Below are 12,264 nucleotides of genomic sequence, written 5' to 3' on the forward strand. Positions count from 1 at the left end.
TACAGGAGATGTCCAGGTTATACTAGCTGAACATATATATTTTAATACAGATGATGCCCAGGTTATACCAGCTGTACATATATAATTATATACAGGAGATGCTCAGGTTATACCATCTCTACATATATAATTATATACAGGAGATGCCCAGGTTATACCGGCTGAACATATATATTTTAATACAGATGATGCCCAGGTTATACCAGCTGTACATATATAATTATATACAGGAGATGCCCAGGTTATACCAGCTGTACATATATAATTATATACAGGAGATGTCCAGGTTATACTAGCTGAACATATATATTTTAATACAGATGATGCCCAGGTTATACCAGCTGTACATATATAATTATATACAGGAGATGCTCAGGTTATACCATCTCTACATATATAATTATATACAGGAGATGCCCAGGTTATACCGGCTGAACATATATATTTTAATACAGATGATGCTCAGGTTATACCAGCTGTACATATATAATTATATACAGGAGATGCTCAGGTTATACCATCTCTACATATATAATTATATACAGGAGATGCCCAGGTTATACCGGCTGAACATATATATTTTAATACAGATGATGCCCAGGTTATACCAGCTGTACATATATAATTATATACAGGAGATGCCCAGGTTATACCAGCTGTATATATATAATTATATACAGGAGATACCCAGGTTATACCAGCTGTACATATATAATTATATACAGGAGATGCCCAGGTTATACCAGCTGTATATATATAATTATATACAGGAGATACCCAGGTTATACCAGCTGTACATATATAATTATATACAGGAGATGTCCAGGTTATACTAGCTGAACATATATATTTTAATACAGATGATGCCCAGGTTATACCAGCTGTACATATATAATTATATACAGGAGATGCTCAGGTTATACCATCTCTACATATATAATTATATACAGGAGATGCCCAGGTTATACCGGCTGAACATATATATTTTAATACAGATGATGCCCAGGTTATACCAGCTGTACATATATAATTATATACAGGAGATGCTCAGGTTATACCATCTCTACATATAGAATTATATACAGTAGATGCTCAGGTTATACCATCTCTACATATAGAATTATATAAAGGAGATGCTCAGGTTATACCATCTCTACATATAGAATTATATACAGGAGATGCCCAGGTTATACCGGCTGAACATATATATTTTAATACAGATGATGCCCAGGTTATACCAGCTGTACATATATAATTATATACAGGAGATGCTCAGGTTATACCATCTCTACATATAGAATTATATACAGTAGATGCTCAGGTTATACCATCTCTACATATAGAATTATATAAAGGAGATGCTCAGGTTATACCATCTCTACATATAGAATTATATACAGGAGATGCCCAGGTTATACCGGCTGAACATATATATTTTAATACAGATGATGCCCAGGTTATACCAGCATGCCCCATATTTACTAGATAAAAGAAGATGCTTATAGCAATTTATTAAAAAGAAGATGATAGAAGAAGTTAAGGTTGTGAACAAAGTAAATAAATGATAGCGTCAGCGCCCGAGTTGTACCACTCCTCACCATGGTTGGCGTTTCTCCTGTGGTGGACGTATCTCATTGACCTGTTATATGATTTTCTTATGGGTTATAGACATTTTTGGTTGTTTCATTTCCTTTGGCCTGTTGTCAGACATTGGACAAGCGGTATTAAAAGAGCTCCATCTGGCGGGCGTTCCCCTTGGGTGACATTTACCTGTGACGGTCAGGTAGGCAGTGGTCTCCTGATCTCCGCTATCACAGCTGTACTCTCCCGTGTCCTCCAGCCTCAGGTTATGGATCAGCAGTGCCCTCACGTTTCCTTCCTGCCGGATCTCATATTTTCCTCCCGCCTGTAATCCGAGCCCCGCTCTCCTCCACTGCACCAGAGAGGAGGCCTTGGTGGTCTCACATTGCAGGGTGACTGTGTGCTCCTCTGGGGCGTCAACATTCTGGAGAGGGTGGGTGAAGAGAGCCGGGGAAGCTAGAGAGATCAGAGAACCCACAGATCATGTCAGCAGGAGCAGTATCGCTTAATATGAAGGTACTGTATGTGTACATGAGATGGCGGAGTCTAAAGGTGAGGCCGATCAAGGGGAGACCTCATATGTACAAGCCTCCACGAGGAGACTCCATATGTACAATCCTCCACGAGGAGTCCCCATATGTACAATCCTCCACGAGGAGTCCCCATATGTACAATCCTCCATGAGGAGACCCCATATGTACAATCCTCCACAAGGAGACCCCATATGTACAATCCTCCACGAGGAGACCCCATATGTACAATCCTCCACGAGGAGACCCCATATGTACAATCCTCCACGAGGAGTCCCCATATGTACTATCCTCCACGAGGAGTCCCCATATGTACTATCCTCCACGAGGAGTCCCCATATGTACAATCCTCCACGAGGAGTCCCCATATGTACAATCCTCCACGAGGAGTCCCCATATGTACAATCCTCCATGAGGAGACCCCATATGTACAATCCTCCACAAGGAGACCCCATATGTACAATCCTCCACGAGGAGACCCCATATGTACAATCCTCCACGAGGAGTCCCCATATGTACAATCCTCCATGAGGAGTCCCCATATGTACAATCCTCCACGAGGAGACCCCATATGTACAATCCTCCACAAGGAGACCCCATATGTACAATCCTCCACGAGGAGACCCCATATGTACAATCCTCCACGAGGAGATCCCATATGTACAATCCTCCACAAGGAGATCCCATATGCACAATCCTCCACGAGGAGATCCCATATGCACAATCCTCCACGAGGAGATCCCATATGTACAATCCTCCACGAGGAGACCCCATATGTACTATCCTCCACGAGGAGACCCCATATGTACAATCCTCCACGAGGAGATCCCATATGTACAATCCTCCACAAGGAGATCCCATATGTACAATCCTCCACGAGGAGATCCCATATGTACAATCCTCCACGAGGAGATCCCATATGTACAATCCTCCACAAGGAGACCCCACATGTCCAATCCTCCACGAGGAGATCCCATATGTACAATCCTCCACGAGGAGATCCCATATGTACAATCCTCCACAAGGAGATCCCATATGTACAATCCTCCACGAGGAGACCCCATATGTACAATCCTCCACGAGGAGATCCCATATGTACAATCCTCCACGAGGACACCCCACATGTCCAATCCTCCACGAGGAGATCCCATATGTACAATCCTCCACGAGGAGATCCCATATGTACAATCCTCCACAAGGAGATCCCATATGTACAATCCTCCACGAGGAGACCCCATATGTACAATCCTCCACGAGGAGATCCCATATGTACAATCCTCCACGAGGACACCCCACATGTCCAATCCTCCACGAGGAGATCCCATATGTACAATCCTCCACGAGGAGATCCCATATGTACAATCCTCCACGAGGAGACCCCATATGTACAATCCTCCACAAGGAGATCCCATATGTACAATCCTCCACGAGGAGATCCCATAGGTACAATCCTCCACGAGGAGATCCCATATGTACAATCCTCCACGAGGAGACCCCATATGTATAATCCTCCACAAGGAGATCCCATATGTACAATCCTCCACGAGGAGACCCCATATGTACAATTCTCCACGAGGAGACCCCATATGTACAATCCTCCACGAGGAGACCCCATATGTACAATCCTCCACAAGGAGATCCCACATGTACAATCCTCCACAAGGAGACCCCACATGTACAATCCTCCATGAAGAGTCCCCATATGTACAATCCTCCACAAGGAGACCCCATATGTCCAATCCTCCACAAGGAGACCCCATATGTCCAATCCTCCACGAGGAGACCCCATATGTACAATCCTCCATGAGGAGACCCTATTTGTACAATCCTCCACGAGGAGACCCCATATGTACTATCCTCCACAAGGAGTCCCCATATGTACAATTCTCCACGAGGAGATCCCATATGTCCAATCCTCCACGAAGAGTCCCCATATGTACAATCCTCCACAAGGAGACCCCATATGTCCAATCCTCCACAAGGAGACCCCATATGTCCAATCCTCCACGAGGAGACCCCATATGTACAATCCTCCATGAGGAGACCCCATATGTATAATCCTCCACAAGGAGACCCCATATGTACAATCCTCCACAAGGAGACCCCATATGTCCAATCCTCCACAAGGAGACCCCATATGTCCAATCCTCCACGAGGAGACCCCATATGTACAATCCTCCATGAGGAGACCCTATTTGTACAATCCTCCACGAGGAGACCCCATATGTACTATCCTCCACAAGGAGTCCACATATTTACAATTCTCCACGAGGAGATCCCATATGTCCAATCCTCCACGAAGAGTCCCCATATGTCCAATCCTCCACAAGGAGACCCCATATGTCCAATCCTCCACAAGGAGACCCCATATATACAATCCTCCATGAGGAGACCCTATTTGTACAATCCTCCATGAGGAGACCCCATATGTACAATCCTCCACGAGGAGTCCCCATATGTACAATCCTCCACAAGGAGACCCCATATGTACAATTCTCCACGAGGAGATCCCATATGTATAATCCTCCATGAGGAGACCCTATTTGTACAATCCTCCATGAGGAGACCCCATATGTACAATCCTCCACAAGGAGACCCCATATGTCCAATCCTCCACGAAGAGTCCCCATATGTACAATCCTCCACAAGGAGACCCCATATGTACAATTCTCCACGAGGAGATCCCATATGTATAATCCTCCACAAGGAGATCCCATATGTACAATCCTCCACGAGGAGACCCCATATGTACAATCCTCCACGAGGAGATCCCATATGTACAATCCTCCACAAGGACACCCCATATGTACAATTCTCCACGAGGAGATCCCATATGTATAATCCTCCATGAGGAGACCCTATTTGTACAATCCTCCATGAGGAGACCCCATATGTCCAATCCTCCACAAGGAGACCCCATATGTCCAATCCTCCACAAGGAGACCCCATATGTCCAATCCTCCATGAAGAGTCCCCATATGTCCAATCCTCCACAAGGAGACCCCATATGTCCAATCCTCCACGAGGAGATCCCATATGTCCAATCCTCCACGAGGAGTCCCCATATGTACAATCCTCCACAAGGAGACCCCATATGTACAATCCTCCACAAGGAGGCCCCATATGTATAATCCTCCACGAGGAGTCCCCATATGTACAATCCTCTACAAGGAGACCCCATATGTCCAATCCTCCACATGGAGACCCCATATGTACAATTCTCCACGAGGAGTCCCCATATGTACAATCCTCCACAAGGAGACCCCATATGTACAATCCTCCACAAGGAGACCCCATATGTCCAATCCTCCACGAGGAGACCCCATATGTACAATTCTCCACGAGGAGACCCCATATGTACAATCCTCCACGAGGAGACCCCATATGTACAATCCTCGACGAGGAGACCCCATATGCATAATCCTCCACAAGGAGACCCCATATGCATAATCCTCCACAAGGAGACCCCATATGCATAATCCTCCACAAGGAGACCCCATATGTACAATCCTCCACAAGGAGACCCCATATGTACAATCCTCCACAAGTAGACCCCATATGTACAATCCTCCACAAGGAGACCCCATATGCCCAATCCTCCACGAGGAGTCCCCATATGTACAATCCTCCACAAGGAGACCCCATATGTACAATCCTCCACAAGGAGGCCCCATATGTACAATCCTCCACAAAGAGACCCCATATGTACAATCCTCCACAAGGAGACCCCATATGTATAATCCTCCACAAGGAGACCCCATATGTACAATCCTCCACAAGGAGGCCCCATATGTACAATTCTCCACGAGGAGACCCCATATGTACAATCCTCCACAAGGAGACCCCATATGTACAGTCCTTCATGAGGAGACCCCATAGGTACAATCCTCCACGAGGAGACCCCATATGTACAATCGTCCACGAGGAGACCCCATATGTATAATCCTCCACGAGGAGATCTCATATGTACAATCCTCCACGAGGAGACCCCATATGTACAATCCTCCACGAGGAGACCCCATATGTACAATCCTCCACGAGGAGACCCCATATGTACAATCCTCCACAAGGAGACCCCATATGTACAATCCTCCACAAGGAGACCCCATATGCCCAATCCTCCACGAGGAGACCCCATATGTACAATCCTCCACAAGGAGACCCCATATGTACAATCCTCCACAAGGAGACCCCATATGTACAATCCTCCACAAGGAGGCCCCATATGTACAATCCTCCACAAAGAGACCCCATATGTATAATCCTCCACAAGGAGACCCCATATGCACAATCCTCCACAAGGAGACCCCATATGTATAATCCTCCACAAGGAGACCCCATATGTACAATCCTCCACAAGGAGGCCCCATATGTACAATTCTCCACGAGGAGACCCCATATGTACAATCCTCCACAAGGAGACCCCATATGTACAGTCCTCCATGAGGAGACCCCATAGGTACAATCCTCCACGAGGAGACCCCATATGTACAATCGTCCACAAGGAGACCCCATATGTATAATCCTCCACGAGGAGATCACATATGTACAATCCTCCACGAGGAGACCCCATATGTACAATCCTCCACGAGGAGACCCCATATGTACAATCCTCCACGAGGAGACCCCATATGTACAATCCTCCACGAGGAGACCCCATATGTATAATCCTCCACGAGGAGACCCCATATGTTCAATCCTCCACAAGGAGACCCCATATGTACAATCCTCCACGAGGAGACCCCATATGTACAATCCTCCACGAGGAGACCCCATATGTACAATTCTCCACGAGGAGACCCCATATGTACAATCCTCCACGAGGAGACCCCATATGTACAATCCTCCACAAGGAGACCCCATATGAACAATCCTCCACGAGGAGACCCCATATGCACAATCTTTCTTTAGGAGACCCCATATGTACAGTCCTTCATGAGGAGACCCCATACGTACAGTACAATCCTTATATATGTGGCGGGGGTGATCCGCAGCATGGGGGGGTCCCTATTCACATCTGCCGCTACAAGGTTCCTTGGCCTTTTATATACATGACACAGAATCTGCCAGAACCTTCCATGAGGATTTCTCTATCTGCTCCTATATTAATATTTATTACCGGTCCCACAGCTCTGAGCTTGTAATTCCCTCCATCCATAGATGCCCCCACTGGAGGACAGATATTATCTGCAGACATACCACGATCACCTCAGAATAACAACATGGCCGCCAGCAAGAAAACTCCTAACAGGCCAGAAAGGCTGTCGTTGTTACCCATAGCAACCAATCAGAGCACAGCTTTCATTTTACAAGCGTAGGTTAGGAAATGAAAGCTGTGCTCTGATTGGTTGCTGTGGGATTCTTCTTGTTGAACAGTTCTGATAAATGAGGCTTAATAGTGGATGGATGGAGACTGGACATCTCCGGCAGATGTCACATTTTTTCTGTTGTAGTCGTCATATTATTACTATTCGTTTATTTTCTACCTCCGCGGGATTATTGTCGGCGGATGTGACTTCCGTGGCGTCACGGACACGGGCTACAGAACTCGCGTATTATCAAGGGCGGGAAAATATTTACCTTGTACTTGTAGATGTCCTATCGTCCTGGCGTCTCCGCAGACGCAGGTATAATCCCCATCATCTTCCTCACTGACCTCCCGGATGCTGAGGGTCGTGGTGCCTCCAGCTTGCAGCATTGTATACTTGTCTCCGGGGTGTAAGACTCGGTCCCCCTTTAACCACTGCACGCACAAGTCCGCCTTGTTCAGCTCGCAGCGCAGAGCGACGCTCTCTCCCTCCAGAACTTCAACTTTTTTCAGCTCCTCTTTGAATATCACGGGAAGAGCTAAAAGATGAGAGGAGAGCAGATATGAGGCAGGCGTGGGGCTGGCCATCAGTCTGAGAAAAGTCATCAACCATCAGCGGGAAGATCAAAAATGGAAACAATCAGCATGACGATGCTCTGATCAATCTCTGATGCGTCCGGAGCCTAAGGCTTCCTCCATAGCCAGGACACGTTTCCCACAGGAGTAATATTGCCAATAAAACGTTAGCATCCTGAGGATGACTATGGCGAACAATTCTGATTCTTCTGATTGAGGCTGACTAATCAATCCGTGATCGAAAAAACAGTAGAAAAGATGGCGCCTGGAATGTGAAACCAACATATGGGCGGGGGGGGGGTGATTTATCAATAGAGTCCTAAGAAATGTCGGTAAAAAAATGGTAATTAGTCAAGAAATTAGAGAATTCAAAGTTTCCATCGAAATACCAAAAAAATGCTTTTGAAAACAACACTGTAATATGGTCGTACAAGCAAACGAAGGGGATGACATGGAGGAACCAGAAATGGACCATTTACCATTTACAGAAAGAAGCGCAGAGGTGGTGACGTCTCCACATCGACAGGAATATTCTCCAGAATCCTTCAGGGTAACGCCCCCGATGAGGAGGTCATGGGTTCGACCTTCCTGCTTTATGGCGAACCTGTCTCCTGGTGCCACAGTAATGTTTCCTTTCCTCCACTCCACCGCTATGTCGGACTTATTGAGCTCACAGTGTAAAGTCACCGAATCACCTTCTAACACCTGCAGATCTTTCAGATGCTGGATGAAGATAGCCGGCCGAGCTAGTGGGGGGAGGGGAGCAATGAGATGACGAGAAAAAAAGATTATATAAAATATTACAAAAATAATAGAAAAATTTATACAGAGCCTCTCCAAGGCCAAAATCAGTGACATGAATGACGAGGACCCCGGGATGTAGTTTGGTTACATGTCTGGTTCAGTCCAGCGCACATTTAATTAACTTCATGCTATAAATCCTACATCACCGCGCTGTTCAATCAAGGACAATACATAAGGTGACCATAACCCGACGGTCACTGACACACTGTAGAGCGAAACATAAACCTACCACTGATAGTTATGGAAGCCATCGTCTTCTGGCCTTCACAAAAACAGCTGTATTGATCAGCATCAGACAGTTCTAGATCAGTTATCTGGAGCTCTAATCTACAGCCATCTTGCCTGATGTCATACTTATCGCTGAGCCGAATTGTCGTCTCGCCTTTTTTCCACTGTACTACAGCTGATGACTTCGTTACCTCACAGCACAGAGTTGCAGTTCCACCTTCCACGACTTCCATGTTGGTCAATTCTGAACTAAAATGAGCTGGCAACTCTAAAGAAAGAATAGAGACATGGGTGGGATGGAGAAGCCAGGCTATGACGGATACAAGCTAGAATAGCTAGGATGCAAGGCACAACAGCCAGAGAAGTCAGGCCATCAGAGACAAAATCCAGAGTGGCAGTACAACAAGTGACAACAGCCAGAGAAGTCAGGCCATCAGGGACTAAATCCAGAGTGGCAGTACAACAAGTGACAACAGCCAGAGAAGTCAGGCCATCAGGGACTAAATCCAGATTGGCAGTACAACAAGTGACAACATCCAGAGGAGCCAGGCCATCAGGGACTAAATCCAGAGTGGCAGTGCAACAAGTGACTACCTCCAGAGGAGCCAGGCCATGAGGGTTACATGCCCGAGGAATCGAATTGTGAGAATAAAAGCTGTAGAAGCTGGCACTTGAGGAATACCAGCTGTAGGAGCTAAGCCATGAGAGATAAATCTGGAGTAGTCAGGCCATGGGATATACAAAGTGGAAGAGCAGGGCCCATGAGGGCTACAAAATTGGAGTGGCCGGAGAATGATGGGTCAAAGCTGGATGAGACAGGCTATGAGATAAAAGCTGATGAAATGGATTCGGAGGTAAAAGATGGATGAGCTGGGTTGTGAAGCATATAAGCTGTGGTAAGAGAGCTGTAAGATAAAAGTTGGTGGAGCCAGGCCACAAGGGACACAAAGCAGATGAGCCGGGTTATGAAGCATGAAATACAGAGGACCTTTGCCATGAGGAATCCAATCTGGCATAGCTGTGCCTTGGGGTCTAAAAGCCAGAGGAACTGAGCCATGAGTGGTAAAATAAATTCTTTGAACGGATTGGAGAAACTTCTGTGGAGAATCCTTACCAATCACAGTTAAGGTCGCCGTAGTCGCCTCTTCATCGATGACACAAGTATAGTTGCCAGAATCCTTCGGGTTTATGTCTCGGATAACCAGTTCGGCATTAAGACGTTCCTGATGCATCTTATACTTATCACTAGGATGTAGAGCCTTTTGACCTTTCATCCATTGAAGTTGTGCATTTGGCTTAGTCACCTGGCATTGGAAGACTGCTTCTCCATGCTCGGAGACTTCACAGTTTTTCAATCCTTCCTTAAATAATACTGGTAATTCTGAGAAATGTCATAAAAATTACATGGTGAGAAGGAGAGAAGAGTTAGGTAACTCCAAGACGCCACGAAAACACGGATTAACCAACAATCTAGTAAAATCCAGAATGATGAAGAATGTCCACACAACCATACACAATGACTGGAAATAATATTGCACTCCATGATGATCAATGATAGAGAAATGAGGGAGACGGAGAGATGATGAGGGTGGACAAATGATGGAGGTTGATAGACGATGAGAGTGGATAGATGGTGGAAGGGAGAGATGATCATGGTGGACAGGTGATGGAAATAAAGAGATGATAAGAGTGGATATATGATGGAAGTGGAGAGATGATGAGCGTGGACAGATGATGGAAGTGGAGAAATAAAAGAGGTGGCGAGATTATGAGGGTGGATAGAAGATGAAAAGATGATGGGAAGGAGAGATGATGTAGGTGGACAGGTGATGAGGGTTGACAGGTGATGAGGGTTGACAGATGGAGATGGAATGATGATGAAAGTGGACAAGTGATGGAAGTGGACAGATGTGGAGAGGTGATGGAAGAGATGAGGAGGGTGGACTGGTGATGGAAGAGATGAGGAGGGTGGACTGGTGATGGAAGAGATGAGGAGGGTGGACTGGTGATGGAAGAGATGAGGAGGGTGGACTGGTGATGGAAGAGATGAGGAGGGTGGACTGGTGATGGAAGAGATGAGGAGGGTGGACTGGTGATGGAAGAGATGAGGAGGGTGGACTGGTGATGGAAGAGATGAGGAGGGTGGACTGGTGATGGAAGAGATGAGGAGGGTGGACTGGTGATGGAAGAGATGAGGAGGGTGGACTGGTGATGGAAGAGATGAGGAGGGTGGACTGGTGATGGAAGAGATGAGGAGGGTGGACTGGTGATGGAAGAGATGAGGAGGGTGGACTGGTGATGGAAGAGATGAGGAGGGTGGACTGGTGATGGAAGAGATGAAGAGGGTGGACTGGTGATGGAAGAGATGAGGAGGGTGGACTGGTGATGGAAGAGATGAGGAGGGTGGACTGGTGATGGAAGAGATGAGGAGGGTGGACTGGTGATGGAAGTGCAGAGATGATGAGGTTGATGATATGATGAGGGTGAACAGGTGATGCAAGTGGATGGTGAAGGAAGTGCACAGGCAATGAAGGGACAGGTTATGGGAGTGGAGCAATTATGAGGGTGGACACGTGATGGAGGTAGAAAGATGATGAGAGGAGACAGGCTATGGAGGAGGAGAGGTGATGCGGTTGGACGGGTTATGAAGGAATGATAAGGGTGGACAGGTGATCACTATTTGTTAATGCCAGTATATAAGTTCCTATAATTATCACATGTAACGTTTTAACCTAAAGAAATCCACAAATCCGACATATTTTATTCTACCATATCACTTCTATTTACATATGTGTCTGGAGACTTGACCATTCTATAACATTGATGACAACACACAGATACAGATGGGTCTTTTATTTGAAGGCTATGAGTGGACATGGCGAATATTTGCTGACTATACACAGATCTATAGTTACCCTGTACTGTTATCATGGCCGTGGTCTGCTGATCTCCACATAAGCAAGTGTAGGTCCCACTGTCCTTCAGCTCCAGGTTGTGGATCATCAGCTCGTAGGTGGATCCTTCCTGGGACACGATGTATTTGTCACTGGCTGTTATCGGGAACTTGTCTTTCTTCCATGACACCTGCATGCCGGGCTTACTCAGCTCACAGTGCAGCGTGGCCACCTTGCCCTCACTCAACACCTCGTTTCTCAGTTCTTCCACAAAAACAATAGGGAGAGCTAAAAAAGTGTAGAAGTGAGAGATAATCTTAGGAGCGCAGAGATGACTGTGAGA

At 46.2% G+C, this 12,264-nt stretch overlaps 1 protein-coding gene across 1 annotated transcript in view; it reads right to left on the reverse strand.

Annotated features, from left to right (window-relative positions):
- OBSCN (obscurin, cytoskeletal calmodulin and titin-interacting RhoGEF) overlaps window positions 1-12,264 on the reverse strand; it is a 528,918-nt gene that overhangs the window by 256,209 nt on the left and 260,445 nt on the right. The window contains exons 45-50 of the mRNA XM_073676881.1: window positions 11,943-12,209; window positions 10,142-10,408; window positions 9,029-9,295; window positions 8,475-8,741; window positions 7,692-7,958; window positions 1,771-2,037 (exon numbers count right to left, since the gene is read on the reverse strand). Of these exons, the coding sequence (XP_073532982.1) occupies window positions 1,771-2,037; window positions 7,692-7,958; window positions 8,475-8,741; window positions 9,029-9,295; window positions 10,142-10,408; window positions 11,943-12,209 (1,602 nt within the window). The remainder of the gene's footprint in view (window positions 1-1,770; window positions 2,038-7,691; window positions 7,959-8,474; window positions 8,742-9,028; window positions 9,296-10,141; window positions 10,409-11,942; window positions 12,210-12,264) is intronic.

The sequence above is a fragment of the Phyllobates terribilis genome, unplaced genomic scaffold (assembly GCF_046119375.1).
Source record: "Phyllobates terribilis strain yellow unplaced genomic scaffold, ASM4611937v1 Scaffold_4__5_contigs__length_816908805, whole genome shotgun sequence".
Lineage (NCBI taxonomy): Eukaryota > Metazoa > Chordata > Amphibia > Anura > Dendrobatidae > Phyllobates > Phyllobates terribilis.